Here is a 24,790-nt window from a genome sequence, read left to right on the forward strand (position 1 = left end):
AGTAAAAAACACTGCTAATAGTTTTTTGACTTAGCATACAAAAAAAAATATACAAAAAGTATAACTGTGAAAGTAGTATACATAAGGTAGAACTGTGACATACAAATGCTATCATTAAGTAATGGAATGTTTTGTTGCCATGGTTTGATTTCAATTCAAGGTAAAACTAATAGCGGTTCGCCCCGGTGGCGGGGCCGGGTGCCACCCACTCCAAACTCCTAGGAAACGTCCGCGGAGATTTTCAGGGACACATTTTTTCGCACCTCGAATGGTTTTGTTTTTATTTTTTCCCCCAATTAATAGCAGTGTTGGAAACATTTATTCATGGACAAAAAATTTAGTTAAAGCACATTTAGGGTTGCCCTGATGCATCTTATGCCCTTCCAGAATGCTGAGTTCACAACACTCAAAGCTCTGAAAACCCAGAAGTGGAATGTTAAGATCCAGGCCAGCACAACCATAACTCTAATTTCCATGGAACTGGAAGTGGGAACTGAGAATGATGCGCATAAACTTCAGCTGCATTCACTGTGTTTAATGTAGTTGTCCTGAGTGGTGAAGTGATTAGTTGGAATAGAGGGGCAGAGGGTTCATGTCAGCAATGAATTCTAACCACTGTATCAGTAACAAGGCATGGGGTTGTTTCTTGCAAAGGGGATAATGAGGAGCAAGGCGGGACAGAAGAGTGGTCTGTGGATTTAATAATGGGTAAATGAAAGCATAGTTTTATATGGCATCTGTTCCCAAAAGTTAAAGAGTTCTAAAAAGGACTAACTTTACAATTCTTTCAAGCAAACATGGGGCTGCTCCTGAAAAGTAAGCTTACTGTTTGAATGCATGGCAGGTGAAGGTATTTCCTGTTCAGCAGTACTTGCAAGCACTAAGTCTTTTTACTGTCACATGCTCTTCCCTCCCATATGTACTTGCTATGGTGGTACTGGAACAATGGTCATGTTCTGAAGTATCTGAAATGTGTAGTTGCTCCAAGGGCCAGTGAGAATAATCACAAACATGGTGTATCCCCCAAAATCTTGACTGCTACATTATATAATGATTGCAGTAACTTTAAATAAATGAGATAAGACCCTCTCTCTAACTTCTCCCTTATCATTGTCTGAAAAATGTATTCCTCTGCCAACATTTCTAGGTCCTCTCTCCCACCTACCTTATTAAAACATTGGCATAAAGAGCTAGTTCTTACTCTCTGGTGCCCTCTCCTGCTGCACATCACACAGAAATGTGTATTTTGTATCACTGTACACACATCTGCTTATGTTTCTGTGACTTAAAGGTTAATTTTTTCCACTCACCTTGAATCAGGCTGAATAACTTTATTATTCAGGTGCTCATATCCAAACTGATTTAATATCATAACCACAAGCATAGGAGCCAAAGACTGGGCAGGCTTGGTAAATAAAGCATTGGTACCAAAAACCATGGAGGAAAGTGGTGATCTGAAATATTTAAGATGAGTGTTAACCCACATGACACAACATATAAGAATATATAATCACTTATAGTACTTTCTGTTCACAATTTAAGTACTGTTCATACTAAAATGCTAGTCATCATGACACAGACATATGTATTTATCAGCTATGGTTCTGAAACAGTTGCACATTCCAGTATAGATAAATTACAGGTTTTTTAAAACTATACACACAGATGTATAATCTTTTACAGTATTTTAGGTGCCTGCAATTAGTTTTACTCCACTGCAGATGAAATCAGTGGCCATGTCCAAATGAGAACCCATGCGATATGTGGCACAGCAGACCCACCTGTGGCACCACACACTGCATATTCGGGTGCTTTCCGCATTGCTACCTTGCAGCGTGCGGGTGGTTTTTGACCCTGGGAGATCCTGGGGTCAAAAAAAAATATTTATACAGAAAAAAAAAAGCAGGGTAGTGCGTGTGGCAGCAGCATGCATTGCCTAAAACTGGAGCCTGGCCTGCTGAAGCCAAGCTCTGGTTGCCAGCCAGGCTCCAAGCTGCAGAAACACTGCAACTGCAGCTTCCCTGGCCCCCAGCTAAGGCTGCTGGGGCCAGCATGGTTGCTGGCCCTAGCCTCCCCTATCCAACCTGGGGTAACCTGGCGTATGCCAGAGGGCATGTGGCATGGGTTTTCCCCAGGGACAAGAAGCAGTCAGAGGAGCTAATGGAAATATGCCACAAGGTGTTATCCAAAGCCTACAACAAGTAACAGACTTCACTGGGCTTTGGACAAGGATTCAAATAGTCTACTGATTCTCAAGCTGCTAGTATACATTATTAACAAAGAGGAGAAACCAGGATAGAGTTACAATAGTTTGTGAGAGCTGTGTGACCTGGTTCTAGAACTTGAGAAAATACCCTTGTTATATAGCAAGTTGTTCCTCAGCAAACATAACACTGAAGTTATTCAGAATAACTTCAAGAGATGTGCTATCAAGAATATTCTGAAATTGCAATTTCCCCCCATTTTTCAAAGAAAATTCTTGGGCTCAGATTTGCACAGAGATTGGCTTAAATCCTATAAATATTTATGTGTTCAGCTTTATGTAATTTAATGGTCATAATGCAGTGAACAGGGCTACTTATTTTTGGGTAGTTAATTATAATTTTAAGTCTTTTTAGGATGAAGGTTTGAGAGCGAGTCTGATATTTTTTCCCCAAATAACACAAAGTATTCACTTTAAACAAATGATTTCTTACAAGATAGTGACAAAAACCTGAAACTGCACTAACATAAATATTAGCATGTTCATGAAAGTAAGAGGAAGTTATTTATAGTTTGATGCAAATCCAAAAGCTACATGAATCACAGTACAGTAGGTTTGTACTATAGGTATAGTACAGTAGGTCACAGTAAATTTAATCAATTTTTGTTTTAAAAAGATAACCTCAATGGCATAAGGTTTGAATTTTGCACTCCAAACAGTATAGGTCAAGCATTCAAAATGCCTCCTCAATGTTAGTATAGCTTCATCCTGCAAAGTGCACAAGTAATGCTACTCACATGCTTAAGTAATACTTGTAGTTAAGTCAACAGGACTTATATGAATGAAAGTGTGTTGGATTCAGTGCTTGCAAATAAAGTACAGTTCACAATGGAAACAACCTATGACCTGCTTACACTGCTTTTTGAAATAATAAAAAGGACTCATGCAAGAAACTCCTATGCAAGTGCTTTTACTCATATTTAAAGTTGCACTTAAACAAGTTTTGCAGGACAAGGGCCAAAGAATGTTGCAACTTCTGCTGCACTTATCTGGATATAATCTAGCAAAAACGTATTAAAAAACACTGGCTAAAATGTTAAAAGGTTTAAAAACAAAGATACAGTAATAATTTCTTACTACTCATTTCTCATGTAAAGTAAATAAGTGAAACTTCTGAAAAAATAATAGTTTTTACTTTTTTTAAAAAGAAAAGCCTTTCCCTACCCAATTATAACATTAGGAATCCTGTTAATGTGTTTGCTGACAATACATTTTTATACAATGAACATGTTAAGGAGAATGTGATGGCACTTCATATAATAAATATTAGAGCACTAGTATGTTTAACATACCTCCGTTTATGCTTTATTAAGTCTGCATCAACAATATCTGCCAAGGGCAGATTAAACAAACTGAATGAAGCTTGAACAATTACCCTAAAGAGAGACAAAACATTAAAAATGTTCATAAGCATTAAACCAACTTTTCCCAATAAAAATATTTTAATAGATAGCTCCATGTGGCATTTTATATACAAGCATATGCACCCAAAATATACATTAAGAAAATATATTTACTACAGAAAAGGAAAAGTTACGAGGTCTGTTTCAAGAACAGTTCTCTGGAGTAAAGCTCTTATTTTCTCTCAGAATTAGAAACTCTATAAAACCTAAAACATTTTCACAACTCCTTCTGGAATGTCAAGGTGACACCAGCTTTGTGCAAAGTATAAAGTGAAAGATGTTTGGTTGAGATGACTAGAACCAAAGGAACATCTTGGAAGAAAGAGCAGAAACACCTCCCTTTGAAATGTGAAAGATATGCAAAAGACTGGTTGAGAAAGACAGGATACAAACTTAAAACAATTTCAAAAGTGACGAATGAAAAAAAAAATTAGAAAAGCACCTTGGTTAACACATAACCAATTGAACCCAATGAAAGAATAAATAGGAAAGACTGAGATTTAATTGTACTGCTTACCTTTGGGATAATGAGATGCTAATTATAACTGGCTTTTTGGGTCTTTTAGCTAGTACTAAATCAAACAGTCTTCACATACCTTAGAGATTTTTCTAAGGGAACATGTTCCTCATTTTAAATATGAGATAATATCATTCAGATTGGAAGTCATGTGATCCTTGATTATAATAGCTCATGATGAAATACTGAAAGATGAAAAGAAAAAGGGGGAAAGAAAAGGAGAATAATGGAAAAAAGGGGGTGGGGAGGTAGGAAAGGAAGAGAAAGATGAACTGAATTGTAGTAACAGTGTTCAAACTCCAAAAGCTGTTTTAAAAATATTTAATGAGAACCCCCTTTGAGAGTTTTCCACACCTCATAATATACCTTCCTCTATAAAACTGCTTTAATGTTTAGCCAGTCACCTGATTTGCCAATATCTACATGAGAGGAGGGTTCTTAAAATTTTCCGGCAGTGCCACAGAAAGGTGTGATTTTACCTTGGAAACAGCCTTGAGCCATTACTTCGGAGGAATACCTCACTGAGTGGATAAGTAGAAAGTCTGCTTCACTGGACTCTGCATGTAACTATCTTTAAAAGTGATGCATGGCTGGAGGTGGTGCTGTACATTAATTATTAACTCCACTGTCCATTTTAGGAGGTAAAATGTAAAACAAATAAGATACTGAAACACTGAAACAGAAGCTGCTGTTGTATTGTTGCTGCATTTTCAGACTGGTGAATTAGAATAAAGGAATCTTGTAGCCAGGAATTATTCAAGTTATCAAGATGGTATATATTAAAAAGAGAGAGAGAGAGAGAGAACGCACGCTGACAGGCTCCTTATGCTTTCAGTGACTAACCTATTAAAAACTTTAGAGAATATCCTTTCAAGCATATATTTACTTACATGTTTGCTATGAGATAAAATGCCAGGAAATAATAGTGTTCAGGCCCTACAGCAAACATAGCAGCTGCAGCTATTACTTCTAAGTAAAAAGAAAACAAGATGATCCTATAATAACCAAACTTCTTCAACAAACTCTGGCTGAGAAGTACGAGACACTGAAAAGAAAATAGAAATAATATATTTAAAAATATATATACTTCAGTGTGTTATATATAGTACTGTAAATATTTTACTGCTTCATGGTCTGTAAATAATATTGACTGGAAAAAAGCACATTTTCTAAAAGAAGAAACTCAATGATAAACATTTTTCAAGTACCTCTCACAATTTTAAAAAGTAACAAGTTTACAGACAGTGATGACTGATCCATCCTGTTTGACCTGTAGTAATGGCTTAAAAGAGACATTGTAGAGTAGAATGCTTTTTTCCACCCAAAATAATTCATCAAGCTGACTGGTCATGACTATACCCTGGGGAAAATATTCTTTTCTACTTCAGCCAGCAAGCTGCTTGTGTCCTAGAACGTGGTGACTGATACCCTTACACAATGTATTTTGTAGTATGTTTAGTTAAAAGAGCTTCTTGCTATTTGAACTTTGGCTGCTGGGCTGAACAAAACGGTTACAGATTTCTTTTAAAGCTATTTTTTCATTAACATTGAAATGGCTCTGATATCAGTGGAACTTCTACTGACATGACATTACTCAGCATGACATCTGTAGTTGATAAAACAGTTTCACTGAGACGTTCTATTATAGCATGATACCAACTTGGCTAGTGGGAAAGGTGGATACTGATAACTAGTAGGACTGCTGCTTTTTAAACAGATCTTAAACAATGGTTGATGCAAAGGGACATACAAATTTTTGGATCTGTGACATTCAGTAACTCACTCTAGATTACTGCAGTACAATAAAAGTCATGAAGTTATTCAAGTGCTCACGAAGTTCATTTGTTATATTAGCTTTCTCTGTAAAACACTGGTGTTTGGGTCAGAGATGTTTTAAATTTAAAGCATGTTTGTGTGAAAATGGCAAGTAAATTGTTAGCTGGATTTACAGGAATTAGAAAAGAATCAAACCCATGAATATAGCATTGCAAATTATTGTATACTCCAATGTTAATAATTTTCAGTTTGCAGCAACAGAAATAGCCATAAACAGTATGTCACAAAAGCCTGGATTACTTAAGTCAATGGGGGGGGGGGGGGGGCGCAACCATTTTGGCAGGCATGCCACAGATTAACCCTTTACTGTCTCCATTTGCTGCTCCAATCCCTTTCTCTTACCTCATCTGCTGCTCAGCTTTCTGTTCGCTGCCCTATCTGCAACTCTGTTGCTTTCCCTCTCCCCAATCAGTTGCCTGCCAACACAGAAGTTGCCTATGCCATCTGTCCTACAGGTTGGGCACACCTGACATAATTCATTTAAAAATAAAAACAGCTCAAAAACTGTTTCATTGTGGAGCCTTAAGACAGAATTTCAAATGGAGGGTACTATCAAGTAACATAATAGTAGCTAATGCCACCTCTTGCAGGCAAAACCCTCTAAAAGCTTGATGAGTGCCCTTGATCTTGAGGCACCACGGTGTGAGGAGGTTGAGAAGAGTAAAGAAATGAAGAACAGACATTATCTTGAGGTAAAAATCTCTCTAATTTTTGGAACTGCAGGGCCATTTACAATCAGATTCTAATCTTTTTCATGAGCGAGACTATCAATACAATTCTGGAAGTTGATTAATTATTAATAAAGCACATCTCAATTTTCAGATACCAGGTATTTGCAGATACCAATGCTGGTTCACAAGAAAACTTTTACCACCTCAACATAAATGAAGTTAACTACACTGCTGGTACTAATACTTGTTACGAGTCATTGATAAATAAGATTTGTAGTTAGCAAATGTCAATACAGAAGAGTTTTGAACAGTGCCTGACAAATAGAAAGATTTGCACTTTGGTAAAAAGCCTTCATACTTAGAAGTCTATATTATTTTAATAAACTGGATCTCAACTTCCTGTGATTAAGAAAAACCACTTGGTTCCAGAAACTCTGATAAGAGACTTGCTACCTTCCAAAAAAGGGTTTCTACTTTCAAGAAAAAAATATTATTGGCTCAGTGATGTTTTCAACTTCAGTTTAAGTCTTGTCTCCTTTCAAAACCAGGGAATCTGCTAGGGAATACTGCAAACCATACAAGCAGTATTCTAGTCCCTTTACGGGTTATTGAGGCACAATCCACAAAGAGACTTTATTTCAAGTAGATTGGATGCTTTACAAATAAGCAAAGTTCAGGACACTACCATCAGAAAATTCACTTACTATATTTTAAATTCAAAATGACAACACATCAGGGGAAAAAAGGACACACCAAACTCTATATGGTTCACTGACCTTCTAGACAATGAGTTTTTGGGGAGCAGAGAGAAATGCCTTTTCTAAAAGATTGTTCACTTCTAACCATCACTATATATTGAGTGTAAAGTTATTAAAGTAGTCCCTATTTCTGTAGTTTCTTTCATACATGTTCCTAAGGAGTGTTATATCAGTTAGAAACTACTGAAAAGGCCTGTACAATCTGTGGCAGATTTTGAATGGCAGATGTTTGTGAATTACATAGCATAGAAAATAAATTAAGTATTGCCTGTAAAAAATGCTATATTTTTTCTGGCATATCAGCAAAATCTTCCTTTTGCCTTTTTCTTATTTTTTTTAAATTATCTTTAAGAACTTAAGAGCCTGATTTTCAAAGTGCTGAACTTAAAAAGTGCTCTGTACTTATGAACAGTCAACAATCATTTTCTAAAGTAAACTCGTTTAGATTTTGAAAACCTGATGTAAGGTTTTAGAAAGCAATGAGTGGGGGGGTATTTTTTTTTAAAGAGCTTAGTCATGTTCTGAACTAATCACTCACTCATTCTCACTCCACTTCTAACCACTTTGGTATGTTTTCTTTCCATTACATCCATATTTGGGTCTCTTGGGGTACGTCTACACATGCTGCTATGGAACTGTTGTTACTGTGTCATCATTTAGTACTTGCTTTTGGAAGTACTAAAATATGGTGCAGTAATAGCTGGTAGTGTGCCGCATGTGCTGTGCATGGTTATTTTTAGGCACTATATTATCATAGTTATGTGCTATGATGGGGGACCATATCATTATGGTGATGTAGCTGTGGAGTCACAGGTTTTTCCCCATGGAGGCTATATCACTACGGCAATGTAGCATCATGTGTAGACGCACCTTTGGAATGGGATCTCATGAACCCTCTAAATGCAGGCAGCCAACTAAGTACACACACATTCCTGCCCACCCCACTTAGATGTCACTCCCACAAATACAAATGTAATTCCAGACCTCTACTCTGTTAGGTCATTTAGACCATTCATCAATTCCTATGCTGAAGCGGAGGTAGTGTGGGTTTTTTTGCAGTATTTTTATACATAGTATTTAGTTTTCAATGCTTTAAATTTCCCAAAGGAATAGGGGTATTCTCAACTCATATCCACATGCATAAAAAAGAAAAACAAAATCCACACTTAAATAGATTTTGTTTCTGGGTATTCTTCCATGACAGGTATTTTTTGTCTTTGTTCTTTACTATAAACCACTGTAGACCTACCAAACACTTACTTTTTCTTCTTGGCATATGTACTTTCTGAATTCTCATAGATTGTTATTCTATCTGCCTGCTCTCGCTCGCCCCTCTGTCCTTTGGTTGGTGTTGACTACATTATACACACAGGTATTAAGTTCTTTTACAATGTTGGTCCACAACATTTGTGTGTACTCGGGTTGCTAAAAGGCTTCTGCCAGATACAGCATTTTCTCAACAAAGCAGTGTAAACAGATACTTTAATTTACTGAGAACTAGCACAAAATTCAACAGTGTTTTCCTTGCAAATGAAAGATTAAAAGCATTACTGCATACCTGAGGACAAATAAAGCCTGCCCCGTACATGATGCTTCTTATAAAGGAGGAAAGGACATCCTTAGGGATGAGATTATCCGCAAAGATCATCATGAAATTGTTGCAGAAAGCTAGGTGGAACACTTGAAAGAAGTTCATAGTCACAAAAAGCACAAAGTTTCTCTCCGTCATGATCTGTTTGGTCAATGAAATTACAGAAGACCAGGAAAGATTTCTATCATCATTTCCGAAGCTAGTGTCTTCCATGAGAGATTCTCTCTGTTCATACTGACTAGTGCTATACATGCCAGTGTAACACATACATGCAGTCGCTAATACTGCAACTAAAACAGTAAAGCCTTGAAAGTAGGTAAAATTTTCCATGTTATCTGATATTAGTCCACAAAAGAGAATGCTGGTTGATCCAACTAACGATGCCACTTGGCTATATTTAATGAGCTGAAGTCTACTTTCATGTCTACTTGAAATCTCTGCAAAAAGTGCACACTGTGCTAGCAAAACAAATGTAAGCAAGCCATCAAAAGCACATAAAGCAACAATAAGGTGAAGACCACTTAGCCAGTCACCTTCCTGATAATGTTTCCAAGGAAACCATGGAAGCAAAAAGGCTAAGGCATACAATGGAGCTCCATATAAAATGGAAAACTGACGTCTTGAACAGCATGGGAGTTTGGAATTGTCTTGAATATACCCAAAGAGAGGGTCATTAATGGCATTCCATATCATAAAAACCACCTAAGATGAAAAAATAAAGAATTTATTATTAGTAACATGTGTGTTCAATTGGAGTCTTAAGAAACATAGTATCTGGAACAACAGCAAAAACAAAAAAGCTGGCCTACATAAAAGAGAAGTTAAAAATATATATATTGTAAAATTAAAACAAAGACACAACATGTTTACTGCAGAGAAGACTAATTAGCTCCACAGTGAACACATGCATCTCTACTAGGCAACAAGAAACTAATTCACTCCGCAGCAGTGCACGTCTAGATGCTGACCCAGCTGGCCGGAGCATGAAGGTTTTTCAGTGCAGGAACTGCCTTCCAGCTGGCCCAATGCTGAAGCACCCTTGTGCCCAGCCAGCCCCTCCACAGCATGTTAAGTCAGGTCAGAGCAGCCCCAGGCTGGCAGGCTGACCCTCTGGGCTCCCCAGCCAGGGCTGCTCTGATCTAGTTTAACATGGTGCAGTCCCAGGTGCACTTGTAAATGTGGCACCTAGGAACAATAAACTCCAGCGCGATATGTGCTAGAGTTTATTGCATCGCATTAATATGCACATATAGCTGGCACTCTGTATGTAGAAGCAGTGAAGTCAGGGGTGGGCAAAATATGGCCCGCAGGCTGGATCTGACCCATCAAGGCATTCTATCTGGTACATGGTAGGTTCCTTTGCCCCACCCAGCCCAGGTGCCATGGTATGTGTAGCTAATCCTGCCTCCCCTGGGTGCAGCAGCAGCTAAACTCTGCTGCCTGGCAGCCCCCACAGCAGCGGCTCCTTCCAATTGCCACCGTTACTGTCTCTGCCACTGCAGGCCATGGCCCTGCTGCCTAGGCACCCTGGCCTGCCTGCCCCACACCCACTGTTGGGGATGCTGGACAGAGTAGGTGGGCAGGTGGGAGGGGTCTCCATGGAGACTGGCCTGGGACCCCCATGAGCAGGGCATGCTTGAATGGGCAGATGGGATGGGACCACAGACAGGCAGGGAGCAGCATCCAGGAGTAGACAGGAGGGGAGCAGATTGCAGGTCTGCCCCGTGCTGTCACCACCCCACAATCCTGGCCCTTGCCCACTCATGGCCCCATCTTATCTGTGCAGCCAAGTGCAACCTGCCCAGCAGGGATCTCAGCCAGTTTCCATACAAACCCCAGGAACCCATTCTGTCCAGCGGCCCCAGCGGTGGGTGTGCAGTAGATGGGCCTGGGCCGGTAGGGTTGACTGCCCTCTGCCCTGCTAAGCCAGTACCCTCAACCCAGCAACAGCTCACCAAAGTGGTCCTCCAGCCAAACTAACTACCCACCCCCAAGTTAAGTGAAACTATTTCTCAACTCTTCTAGCAGACAATGTTGATATATAAATACAGAAGTTCACAATATTGTGCTTAATTTTCCACTGAAAACATTCTTCCAGTACCATAAAGGCTTTTTGTATTTGTTTTTTTAAACTAAAAGCTATAAACAATGTACATTTAGTGCATCTTTAATTTATGATAAATCAAATATTTCAGTAGAGCAACAATAAATTCATAAGCAAAGCAGAATTATTTCAGTGCCATATAAAGGTTATACAACACTAATAAAATCAATGTTTCAACATACTGTACCTGAGCTTGATGAAAGGCAATTTCTGAAATCTTGTATTGGTTTAAGAAAAGCTTAACATAGTAGAAATTAAAGATACTGTTCATCATTCCAGCACCTAATGTGGTCATGGCATATGCCAGTGCATTGGGATGAATTCCTAAAACAATCTTCATTTTCCAAATTGTGATAGTTTCTTCTTCTGCTTCTAATTTTAAAAAAAGTTAACAATTAGACAAGTATCATTACCTGATATTTATAAACTTGCTAACAGTACAACATGAAGTTCTGTGTTACAATATGCCATGTTGCTGGGGACAACCAAGGGAGATTTGCCCACGTCAGGGTTGTAGGCTGGGGTCCCAGAAATCTGTATTTAAGGATTTCCTCAGTCTCAGTCTCTTTTCTACTTCTAAATATATAACAAAACATATAACATTATTGGACCATGAGCACAAGCCTAAACAGCTACAGTATTAATACCATTTCTTAATACATCTGCAATGCTTAAATGCCAATAGACCATGTCTAACAAAAATAAAGGGAACTTTTATCATACCCCAGTCCTACATCTATGTTAGTGCAAATCCTGCCCCCAAAACCACAAATATTTTACAGATCACTCTTTCTTTCATTAGTTTAAAAACTGTTAAGTGAAAAACAGACTAAATAAATTTAATTCATATTAATGGATTACCTTGAGGTACCAATATCTAATAAGCTGTAAATTTAGTTCAGTAATGTTTTTAAAACCCATTCTTTTAAACCAATTCAAGATGATCATTTTTAGTTTAATGTTAATAATAAAAAGCAACCTGGAAGCAAAATTTCAGTTGACAAACTAATAAAAGACAAAACAGAAGCCATTACTTCTGACTAGGAATCTTCTTCATCTCTGTTTTCTCCCTTACCAGTTTTATTTTACAAAACTAGAAATTTAAATAAAGCATCCTGAAGCTAAACATTATGCTCTGTAGTCACACAGCATGTGAAACATACCTATGGGGTTCAGCCAAGGACATATGAAGTTCTTAGCTCAGCACTCTCTAACTTAAGCAGTGTACTGGTGATCCCATCACACTGCGGGGGTGAGGTGGGAAGGTTCAGAAACTGGCCCTGTATGGGTGCTACGTGAAGTGCTGGTGCTGGAGTAGGTGCCGTGTGCTTTGGGTGTGGGCCCATTCGGCATGTGGGTAAATTTAAAACCCAGGGCCAGCAGCTAGATGATGGGGCTCCATAGGTCAGATGCAGCCCACAGGCCAGATTTTTGACATCCCTGATTTAGCATAACACTTTATTATTCTTTTCTAATTCAAGTTAGAAACAAAGGAACAGTTGGGATGAGGGGGAAAATGGGAAGAAGCAAGCCTCCATGGCCCTTTGAAGCTGCTTATATTATTAAATGAAAAGATGACTGAAGGTAGCAATAGTGAGAAGACTCAACTTTAAATTTAAGCTTGTTACATGTTCCAAATAAATTCTGTATAATGGCTTTACACTGTTCACTTTATCTGACTTTTCACATACAAATGTGAACAGCTAGATTACTTTTCTCTTCTGAAAATCAATTGGTATTAATAGCTCATTCTAATCCACCTAACCATAGTATATCCTCAGCAACACAACTTCAGATTTCTTCCTAAGAAAGCTGTGCAATCCCTCAATATTTCATAGCACACCAATTCTCAAAAAATATATATTTTAAAGAATATTTGATAATTTCTGATTTATCCCTTCAGTCACTAGAAATTCTGTCTGTAAACATTCATTTGCATTCATTCTCAATAAACTAAAGCCACTGGGCTGTCCTCAGCAAGATTTCCACATCCTTTTAAACTAAAGGAGGCTGCCATCAGCAAAAACAATCACTTTTCATTGTTCCCGGCATGGCTGAAGGTAGGCATTTCTGGGGAAGATGATGACCCTTAGTTACCACACAAAGTCTAGAAAACCTGCATAGACTGTGAGCAGACAGCTGCCTAGCTTGTCTACAGATGGTACTCCAGAAGCAGTAAGTTACCAATGTTTCTAGCCTTGACACAAAGCGGAGTGTAGCTGCATGGTAGGTGGTGCTCCAGATACATTCATGGCACCACATACTGTCCATTCAATTGTTCTCCTCCCTGCAGAGCAGTGCAGAGGGTTTTTTTGGACCCCTGGATATGCAGGGGGCCAAAAAACCCACTGAAAAAAGAAGTGGAGTGGTACACACGGTGGCAATGTGCACCACCTAAAGCTGGAGCTGTGGTCTGCTGCCAGCCAGGCTCTGCATAGCAGAAACAACACAGCTACAGCTCCTGCAGGTCCCCAGCTTCCTCTACCCTACCATGGGTAACTTGGTGCCAGAGTGCATATGACAGCACACAATATCGCGCTGCTAGTTGTTCCTGGGGAACCACACATCCACACACATCTGGACGTGGCCAAAATATGTTAATGCTGCTTTATTTTATATTGGTTTTGTACACTGGTGTGAATTAGCCTGGAGTAGTTGCTGTTACAACACCTAATCACTAGGTGGGAAGATGAGCACATAATAACCTGCGTGCATTGAGCAGTCTACCATGCAAAATACTTTACTTCCACAAGCCTGTTTTTATTGATTTTTTTCCCTGGGGTAGCTTTATACCACATTCTAGTAAGCTGCACTGCTACAGGGGTTTCCAGTGTGCCTGCTCCTTTTTTTTTTTGCACCAGTAAGAGGCAATTTATACTTGTGCAATCATGTTGGGCATCCAACCTTGGGGGCAGATGCTCCCCACTCAAAGTGAAAAAAAAACATCAGCTAGGCACAAAGTTAACCTGAGCCAAAGAAATAAATACAAGTATCTGTAAGCCACTGCTGGTTTTTGTGCATATATATATATATTTTTTTAAGAACCTGGCTCATGATTTCCAGATGTTTGGATAGGCAACATTGCATGTTTTTTGCAGTCTTTAAAAAACCAACAACATACTAGGTTTTGCAATCTTAGATGGGCTGTAAACTGCATAGTAAGTAGCCTTTGCCTTAAGGCATGAGCTTTGAAGACTATTTACGGGAATTCCTTCTCACGTTACACTCGACTCTCATCACATCGGAACCACAGGCTGCCCTTGATCCTCCTCCAGAACAGGAAAGCGACTGGGTTGGACGATCCTGGGGAATCTCAGAATCTTCTTCGCTCCTGCACAAACCCTTCCCGCTTCCTGCAAGCGGGTGCTGCCACCGCACTGCCTCGCGAACAGGCCGACAGCAGCGCAGGGTCCGGAAGAACCGTTCGGTCCTCCTCTCAGAGTCGGCCTCCCTTGGCCCCCGCACCCCCACGGGGTCAGCCCGGACGGCCTCGCCTGGCCCTGCCGACGCCCTCTCTCCCCAGCGGGAGGCGGCCGCGGGCCATGGGGGAAGCGAGAGGGAGAGCGGGGCGCCCAGGTAAACAAAGCCCCAGGAGCCGCCTGCGCAGCGCGGGGCGTCCTCGCCTCGCCTACAACACGCCGGAGCCCCCGGACACCGCCTCACCCCGCCGCCATGGCAACCGCGCCCGCCCCCCCAGCCACACTGACCGCGCACCTCCTCCCTCAGCCTGGAGCCTGCGCAACAACCGCGGGGGCGCGGACGATGTGCGCCCCACCCCGCAGCCTATTGGCGACGCGGAAGATTCCGGCGCTTGATTGGTCCGCTTTCCCCTCGGTCTGCGAGCTGCGGCGCGCGATTGGCTGCGAGTCGCGGGGTGGGCGAGCCGGGTTTGAATCGCTCTCGGGAGGGAGGGCGGTTACCGCTGCCACGTTGCCGCCGCCGGCGGCCCTGCCCAGCTCGGGCTGCGCTCGGCAGCATCCGGAATCGTTCGGCAGCGTCCGGAGGCGGCTTTGAAGGGAGCGTTGGGGCTGCTGGGTTGGGGCGCGATGCTGGCCGACAGCTTGGTGGAGGAGTTCGAGCTCCGCGAGGATGAGCCGTGGTACGACCAGCACGACCTGCAGCAAGGTGAGGCCGCCGCTTACCCCCCCGAGCAGCTGCCTCCTCCCGCACTTGCGAGGGCCGCCGGGGTGGAGGAGACCGGCTCTGCGCTTCCCCAGCCTGCTCTTGCCGCGCGGACCGCCCCGCCGTCCTGGGCATGAACAGAGCACCTGCGCTCTGGGGCTTTCTTCAGAAACTTCCATGCGGGGCATTAACTAGGAGCCCGCCCCGGAGAAACACGCCGTGAAACAACCACGAGAAGCTGATGCTGCGGGACCGGGCATCTGGCGTTGAGCCTTCCCTTGTCCCCAGTGCTCGGGGCACTTGGAAGTATCCCCTCCTTACTTGACAATTTGGCAGAATAACGTCTGTGTATTTAATAGAAGCGCGTTATTTAGTTTCCGTTCTAATATGCCATTAGGTGTCACAGAGGCTGACCGGCATCAACACTGGGAATGGGAGAGGTTCAACCAAGTGTTGCCAACTCTCGTGATTTTTGGCATTGTTCTTCAAGTCCTCGTTCTGGGAACATGAAAAACGTAGCTCTTTCTTTTATTCATATTTATTTACTTATAAGAAAGGGCTGTTTTTTTCGCATTCCCAAAGCGTGGTCTTTAACAGCAATGCCAACAATCACGAGAGTAGCTTTTTAAAAGATTAATTCTTACAACCTGAAAACCTGCCCAAACCATCTAATTTCAGAGTCTACAATCTTTGATTCTTATGCCCAAAAAGAAAACAAAATTTTGGCTGGGGTGTTATGACCCTGCACTTGTCCCTGCCCAGGGCAGGGGGTCGGACCTGATGATCTGTTTAGGTCCCTTCCAACCCTAACAACTATGAAAATTTAACTGGGGGAAACGGAATTTAATATCTAGTCCCTTTTTATTAAGAAAAAAGTATGGAAGTGACTTTTCTGTGTGCTGGGATGGTAAAAAGCAACTTCCTACATTGGTTATATGTTTTAGTGCCCTGCTGAAAAAAATTCATGCATGCTAAGAAAATGGCCACCAGCTTCAACAAAGTGTTGACTAGATCACAACCTAAAATGAAAAATAAATGCACAATTCAGAGACTCTTCTAAGACTTGTTTAAAAGTAAGGCTCATGAACTAAATATTCACAAGGGCTAATCAGTGTATACCATATTGCTTAATAGTCTCTTGTTGAAAGGAATGGGCACAACTTACTGCACAATTATCTTGCGTGGATTATTAAAACATAGGAGCAGGACACTGGTGACATTATCTTGATGTTTGGTTGCCCAGTTATAATAACACCTTCAGCAAGGTTTGTGCAAGTGTCACAAAGAGATGATTGCTTAGGGAGAACAGGACTTCCAAGTCTGGAGTTTCCAGACATAACAGTTAAACCTAATGAGTCTAGACTGATCTGCCAAAATCTTGCTTGTGTATTGTACTTTCAGGGACAAGGTGTAAATTGACTAAACTTGTACTGGCCATTCATGACTGCTCAGGGACTATTCTCATGGTGAAAAGGGAACTTCTTAAATATCTGATTGAGCTATTAACCAGCATATTGCCAAAATGTATTCAGGATCACAAAATAAAATGGAATGCAGAAAGATAAGCTTCTGTACTACACTGACGTTTCAGATGGTCTTTCATTGTTTTTTATCCTTATTCAGCTGGTTAGCTATATTCTATTGTTTACTTGCACACTTGCTTTTATTGCACCTTGAACTCTGAAGGACTGTATCAGGCTGCATAGTTATGTCACCAGCCAAACTCTAAAACTCTGCAAGTGAGGTTAGGCCCATGAAAGCTCACGCTGTTTTTCTGGTTTAGTTTGTCTATAGGGTGTAAATCTACCCTGCCTTCTGCTTGACTTCAGACTAACATGGTTAACCTACCTCTCCAAATTCCCTTAGATGTTAACAAAAGCAGTGTCTGAATATGTCATGTTAAACGGATTTAAAAAATGAACACCCTTTAATTCATGCACTAGTAGCCTAACCATCTTTGAAAAAATTGAACACTTTCAGCTCTTCTTGAAACCAACACTTATCAGTGCCTTAATATAATTCAAATCAGCACATTGGAAAGCAGATTCTTTCTGCAGTACTTAATGCTCTGAGTTTTAGATGAGACCAAAGTTTCACTTTAAGACAAAGTTTGCTTTTTCATGTTTGTGTGATTGCCTATCATAAAGAAACCAATTTCTTCTCTGTCAAGAATACCAAATTTTTCACATAAGGAAAACATGAATGCCGCTTTGGAACTGTGCCAAAATAACAGACTACATTTAAGTCTGTAGCATGAGCATCTAAATAAAAGATGGAATAGTACTGTACTCCTTTTGTATTGCTTCATGGGCAAAGTGCTTTGTAAACATAAATATCACACGACCAATACTCAAGTTACACACTAACAGGAAATTACATGCACAGTTTCATTCCTTCCAGTTTTCTAAATACTTTCTTCTCAATTGGTTAGATCTTTTAAGCACATTTTAAATACTTGGTTTTGGCTCTTAAGTCATTTTACAAGTTATGTATGCAGTTGCTTGTCTTTAATAGAATCCAATGCTTGCTTGAAGCATTGAGCTTAAGTAAGCCTTGTTAAGCTTAGCAACATTTAAGGCAACACAAATAGCATGAGTTATTGAACGGCTTTAATAATGATGGCTGATGACCAGCTAAATTTAGTACCTTGTGTGGAATTAGAAAGTCTAAGTTGGATTGTAATTATGTAAAGGATTACAGAATCACTGAAGCTGTGGACAGCAATAGGTACTGCAGAGCGAGATGTGAAAAAACATGGTTTGGTTTAGGACTTCTTAGTAGACAGGCAAAAAGCTCATACTTGCTGCTTTCTGATACGACTAAGTGGGTAAGAGAACATGTAGCAACAAGAGGTCTTAGACAGAATTGGCAGAGTGGAAGACTTGTAGAAAGCCTAGGAAAGAAAATGGAGCTACATTTGCACTTGAGTAGATGCAAGACCAAAACTAAATGCATTTGTGGGGAGGGGGAGGAATACCAAAGCAAGAATGTTTAAGTCTCTTTCTTTACATTATGATGTACAGGATGCCTTTGTGCCTAAACGCAGCTAACTCACAGATAGCTTTTGTTGGGATAGAGGACAACTGATTTTCTTAAATAAAGAGCCATTTAAATAATGTAAAAATGAGGAATTTGTTTCATGCTGCTGAAACCTTCAATGCAAGACCTCTTTTTCTCAGGTGTCTAAATCACATTGGAAGGAACACTACATTTTCCTTGGCTTGTCCTTCCTTGTATTCTGGGTAGCTGCCATTTGTGGGGATAATTCTATATATCTAAAAATTAGCAAGATTGTATTACCAGTGGGCATGCTTGAGACAACTTGGTCATGGTCTACGTGATGTGAAAGAGGTGGAAAATTTCAGAAGTTAAACAATGCGTCTCTTACACTCCATGCTTCTCTTGATATTAAATAACACCGTCTTTAGATGGTTTACTGTTCCAGCAATAACCTCAAGATTTAGTTTCCACTGTTGTGTTTTTAGTTTAGGACCAAAATATATGTAAAACCCTCACATGCTAATTATTGTTCACAAATCTTCCATAATGCAGATTCGTGAATGCCAAGCTCACCTTTCAAAGGAAGGTTTCTGATTCTAGACATGGTCCCTATAAAATGGCTTTGCCTTTCTCAACAACAGCTGTATTCATGAGAACTCTGAAGGTGGCTGAGGGGGATTGTGCTGAAAGAGAGCCTAAATATCTCTGAGAATAAATGACCTTTACAATAGCTTTGGGGAAGAAAAGAAACCAACTATTGTATTGCACTGATTATAAATCAAGATACACTACATATCTGAGTGCACACTTTGCATCTGTGTGAGCTCAGTGTTTGTCAGTCTTCCTATTTCACCAGGGGAAAACTCGTAAAAAATATAGCTGCTTGATCCCCTGTAAGCTAGGTTGGTGGTGGTGGTTACAACTGAGGTAGGTAGCTTGAGAGATGAGGACATCTAGTCCCCCATCATTCCCCTCAGGCCTTGTCTAAACAGAACTTAAGAGGCTTTTTGAATTTGTCTCCTCCACCTTCCAGCTCCCCTCACCCCACATATGCCTGAGCCCCGACTAGTCAAAGATATGTCATTTTAAGGTGGTATCACCCTCTAGCTGACTGCAGGATCTGGGGTAAGAACCACTCAGAGCAGGTGATCTAGTTTATACAGTTCTCCCTTCTCATGATGGGAAAGATGGCTTTCATTCATAATAATCTGCAGGGAGGGAAAAATGAGAAGATGGAGGTAGCTCGGGGGGTGGGGGAAGAAGGACAGAGAAAAATCCTGGAAGATGAGTGAAAGGGAAAAAGGAGTGTGAAGGTAAGAGGAAGAGCCAAAGGAAAGGGTGAGGACGAAACATAAAAGAAGGGAGATTTTTTACATTTCAGATCAATTCCAAAATTTTCATTACAGCCCAAATGAATGCTGTATTCAGAGTTAGCATCTTTCACAAAGAATTTGTAGTGGAGTGAAATGTCTCAACAAAAACAGTTGTGATATAACCACAACACTTTCTCAAGGGCATAACTGAAACATGCTAAAATGTGATAATTTTCAGCACACACAATTGTACATAAACTGTATGACCCTTTTTGTGTCTTTTAGATCTACATCTTGCTGCTGAGCTTGGGAAGACATTACTAGATCGGAACACTGAGCTGGAAGAATCTTTACAACAAATGTATGCAACCAATCAAGAGCAACTACAGGAAATAGAGGTAAATATTTCAGGGTGTTATCAGTTCAAATACTTTTGCCAGATGCAAATTAAAACGATTTGGATACCAGGGAACTGTGGTATTGAGATTTTCAAAACTTCATCTCAAGAAGATACCATGCTACTTCTGGCAACCAATTAAGGCTATTTTCAAATTCTGAAAACTTGAGACCTCATGTAGATGTCATCAAAACATACTTTTCTCTGATTAGCAAAAGGTTTGGAGCCAGACTTACGCAAGTAAAAAAAAAAAAAAAAAAAAAATTATTTCCATCAAGAACAGATTTCTTGTGTAGAAACTACTTAGTTCAGTAATTTGTTTATTTGCTAAATCTTCCTGTACTTGTCACTTGAAGTGTGAAATTTGTCACTGGTGTTAAACATTTCAGTGGCTGTTATACAAGCTTAACTTGAGACATTCAGGATGGAGAAACTCTTAACAAATAAATCAAATTCTGAGATACTGATTTTAAAAAAAAAAAAAGCTGGGGTAATTGAGCAGGTATATGTTTATCCCCTAGAAGGAAGAGCAAAGACACAAGATCAGGAACTCCAGACTGCAAGTAGTTTAGCTTTTTTCCCAGATTTGTCAAAACTTTTTATGGATTATCATGCACATATGTATCTCACTTTTCAATTAAAAGACTTCTAAGGATGATCTGATAAACAGTTTAGAAGCTATGGATATAAAAGAAGTTTAAAGCGGTTTGAAAGGGATCATTGTTTGAAATATAGTGCATAGCATGGCTGGTTTTTCCCATGAAACCTATGAGCATTAGAATTATGTTTTGCTTAAAGGGATTCCTTTACATGGTAGGGAGCAATGTGATGCGGTTATTGTTTAGTCTGAACAACAAGCATTAAAGTAAAACCAATTCAAAATAAACTTACTCTGTTTACAAAGTGCAGTCACTACTTCAGTCACCCATTGACAGAAGCTTTAAATTCTTTAGCTGGGGGAAAGGAGCTGTGCCTGGTATTTACTAAAGAAATCAGGTGACTGAAAAGTCTGTATGGTGCAAGTAGTATTTTCAAGCAGTAATCATTTTAAAGCAGTAACTAAACTGCTCTTGCAATTATAGAGAATGTTTAAATGTTCTTTGTACATCAATGGCAGACACCACAGCCTTAACACACACTTGCTACTGATATGCATATAAATGTAAACTAATGCTGTGATTGAGAAAGGTATGACCTGGTAAATACCAGCCTATTCACAGATTTCAAGCCTTGTTTGTTTGTTCCTTTTTATGTAAAAATCATATCAACTGGGTCAAAAACTTGGGACTCCCATTCAATTTACTTTTTTTTCCTCCCACATTTAAGTTCTTGTAGATATTCTCTTAATAGTCTGGTCATTCTGTAGTATGAAACGCAACAAAAAAATCAAAACAGTGGATTTGCAAATTACAGCAAAGAACCTATCTGTGTGTGTGTGTGTGTGTGTGTGTGTACACACACGTTTCCCTCGCTTTACATGGGTTCTGTATGTGTGGATTTGTTTTTATGCAATGACCTTTTTTTATACCAAAAATTCATTATATGTGAGGTAAATTCATTCTTACGTGATCAGCGTGGTGGATGCCCACAGTTAGCTGCTCTGTGCGGTGTATTGCGGGAGTGACATGCACCAAAACATAGTCTCAAAATACAGTGAGGATCTGTGCTCCTCGCTCATTGTTTGCGACACGTGTTTCTGTAGTTGCCGTCCCTGTTATGATAGTACACTGTGCTTGTGTGCACTGTCTGCTGTTGGCAAGTACCAAAATTGTCTTGTAAAAGTGGTAGAAATGGGTCTGGGGGTCAGTACAGTGGAGGTATTGGAACATATCCCTATTTGTTACATTGTAAAGTGGGTTCCCTTTATGCAAATTCAAGTTATGCGCTGTTTTCCAGGAACGCATGTACAGCATAAAGCAAGGGAAACGTGTATGTAAAAAGCTGAAATGACTCCCTCAGGCATACATGGTTCACAAACAAGATTTATTACGAGAATCTAAAGTGTTAGACTGCTATACGAACATTACTAGGTCTCAAATTCTGACTCACTTCTACACTGTCCTTATTAGGGGAATGCTTACATTTTGCCAAATGGGTAAATGAAAGTTGTCCCTTCTACAGATGTTCCCTGGAACATAGAACTAACCCAGGGGTCTGTGGCTATCAGCAGCTACCCAGACCCAGGGCCGGCTGCAGCCAGGACGCTACAAACAGCTGCTGCCCTCCAGCCCAGAGAAGGCAGCAGGTGCCGGCACTGTGCCCATAGGGGTTGGGAGGCAGCAACCCTGGGCCACCCCTGGCACGTGTGCTGAGCATGGCACGCAAGCCCATTTTCCTCAGCACGCATTGGGGCTGGGGAGGCAGCAGCTGTTTGCAGCCTCCCAGCTGCAGTTAACCCCAGCTCTGGGTAGCTGTTGCCAGCTGGGAGCCCAGGCTGCTCCCAGCAGGCAGCTGGGATTCTGCAAGCCCTGTTGGGAGCAGCCTGGGCTCCGTGGCTGTCAGTTGCTACCTAGAGCTGGGGCCAGCTGCAGCCGGGAGGCTACAAACAGCTGCTGCCTCCCAACCCCTATGGGCACAGTGCCGGCACCTGCTGCCTTCTCTGGGCTGGAGGGCAGCAGCTGTTTGTAGCGTCCTGGCTGCAGCCGGCCCTGGGTCTGGGTAGCTGCTGATAGCCACAGAACCTGGGCTGCTTGCAGCAGGGCTTCCATGGGAGCAGCCCAGGTTCTGTGGCTATCAGTAGCTACTCAGAACCTGGGCCAACTGCAAACATCTGCTGCCTCTCTGTCCTGGCCCTGCCCCCAGCTGTCCCCAGCCCCAGGCTCTGGGGAGGCAGCACATACCAGCAGTGCTTCCTGTTGTGCTGCCCTCGCAGCTTCTGCAAAGCAGCATTGGAACCTGGGGGCAGGGGCTTTGGATAGGGGGCAAGGGGCATAAGCATGGTGCATCCTGCCATGTACCCCCAGCCCTCATTTTGTTTTTCTGGCCTGCCAACACTCTGGCAAAAAGACATTGCCTACCCCTGAATTAAGCAGACCATGGTTACATTTGCTTCATTGAGTTAAAAGAAAAAAAACTAGTAATGACTAATACAGATCCAATTCAGTTAGCTGCACATAACAGAATTTGTGCATCTTTAAAAATACTAGGAAGTGTATATGTACAAAAATGTTATGTTGTTGAAAGTTAGGCACATAATTTAAAGTTGCCTTGACAAATGACAATTCAGCTTTCTTGTGCATATGCACTAGGACATTAGTTAAAGATCAATCCTCAACTCATTGTCTTTGAACCAACTTTTGAATGTTGCTGCAGATTACAAATTTTGGGGGAAATTTCTAGGCATCAGTAGGCAAAACTAATTTTTAGTTTGTCAGATCTTCAGCAAAAGAATGAAATGGGGAACATGCAGACTGATACTTGGCTAGCAGTCAGTGATTTCAACAATCCAAAATTGTGCCAATGGAATTTGTTTGTATCTGGTGACATAACAATATTCCTAAACCTAGCTCTGTTCATCCTCCCATACAGTTTAAAGTGTTAGCACCTTGAAAGACTTCTGTGAGAGGAGAAGTGAGACCTGTGAGGACATACAAGAACTCCTGACATGGAATGGAAAACAGAGGAAAGACCAAGGCCCTCAAAGGAGGTCCTTGACATTGGAGATTAGAAGATGCACACAACCCCAGGATGGGGAGGGGAAAGTGCCCATGCCTGGAGAATCATTGCACAGAGTCCCTGAAATAAAGGGAGAAAACAGGATGGCAGGAGACACTTGTGGGAATAGACTAATGTGAAGAGTTGGTGGTGTGTGCAAACTACTTAGCCTAAAGATACAACAATGTGAGGTCCTTTAAATGATAACACACATGTTCATATTCCCTCCTTTCTTCCCTCACAGGAAGCCTATCTAGTGATTTAAGATGAGATGAACGTGCAAGGTCCATATTTTTAATTGTACAGGCAGGTCTTAAATCTGACACGTGTAATGTGTAGGTGGGGCTTTACTTGCCACTGTAAAGAAATTTATGTTTATACTCTTAATTTTTTTTCAGAATATCAGTTCTTTTTATACAGTGAACTGGACTACCAAATATTTTGCTGTTACTTTCTATAACTTGCTTTTAGTAGCTCTCTCTCCCTCTCATAGCTGCCAGCTTCTTGCAACAAAGCTTTAAGACTAACTGCAAGGGGAAATGTAGTGCACTCTGCTGCATGGAAAGGATGAAGGAAGCCAAGAAGTGCATGTAGGTCCGATCAAAGTTATTCCTTTGAAGGTTAAAACTAGCAAACGTTGACACCCTGAGGTACAGTTTGATTGTTGCTGCAGACCTTTGCACTGACACGTATACAATAACTAATCATGATAAATGTAATAAATACAGCAACGGTACATTAGAAGGAAAGCGAGAGGGACTGCCTGACCCTGTCTGAGTACTGGCAGTTCCTAAATCCAAATTTAGAAGCTGTATTACTCCCTTTTCATAATAATATGGTAGAGTACAAGCCTGCTAGACAGTTTTATCATCTGCAGACATATATTAAGTTGTTCTACTTGCTTTGCAACTGATATAGATGCTGCTGTGAATTACAAAATTATTAAGAAGCCTATTTAACCTTTTAATGGTATTTGAGGGTGGGAACTCATCTGCAGTAGTATTTCAAGCTACCCTGGTAAAGGCAAAGTGAGGTGATCAAGCAGTTTTTGCTTTTCCTTCCTGTTTCCCATGTTGCTCTGATTTCGCTGTACCTAAAGTACAGTCTCTTTGGATAGAGCAATAAGGACTTGTGGTAGAGGTGATGTCTTTTATTAGACCA

General features: G+C 40.8%; 2 protein-coding genes across 2 annotated transcripts in view; one reads left to right on the forward strand and one right to left on the reverse strand.

Annotated features, from left to right (window-relative positions):
* The window catches only part of LOC109314856 (transmembrane protein 180-like), a 27,030-nt gene extending 12,090 nt beyond the window's left edge, over positions 1–14,940 (reverse strand). Inside the window, exons 1-6 of the mRNA XM_019542212.1 lie at positions 14,851–14,940; positions 11,331–11,515; positions 9,007–9,741; positions 5,074–5,228; positions 3,556–3,639; positions 1,311–1,454 (exon numbers count right to left, since the gene is read on the reverse strand). Coding sequence (XP_019397757.1) covers positions 1,311–1,454; positions 3,556–3,639; positions 5,074–5,228; positions 9,007–9,741; positions 11,331–11,483 — 1,271 coding nt within the window. The 5' untranslated portion in view covers positions 11,484–11,515; positions 14,851–14,940. The remainder of the gene's footprint in view (positions 1–1,310; positions 1,455–3,555; positions 3,640–5,073; positions 5,229–9,006; positions 9,742–11,330; positions 11,516–14,850) is intronic.
* Positions 14,941–15,032: 92 nt separating this feature from the next.
* CDR2 (cerebellar degeneration related protein 2) overlaps positions 15,033–24,790 on the forward strand; it is a 15,521-nt gene continuing 5,763 nt past the window's right edge. Inside the window, exons 1-2 of the mRNA XM_019542213.1 lie at positions 15,033–15,268; positions 19,864–19,976. Coding sequence (XP_019397758.1) covers positions 15,190–15,268; positions 19,864–19,976 — 192 coding nt within the window. The 5' untranslated portion in view covers positions 15,033–15,189. The remainder of the gene's footprint in view (positions 15,269–19,863; positions 19,977–24,790) is intronic.

Source organism: Crocodylus porosus, unplaced genomic scaffold, assembly GCF_001723895.1.
Source record: "Crocodylus porosus isolate Cpor-Errol unplaced genomic scaffold, CroPor_comp1, whole genome shotgun sequence".
NCBI lineage: Eukaryota > Metazoa > Chordata > Crocodylia > Crocodylidae > Crocodylus > Crocodylus porosus.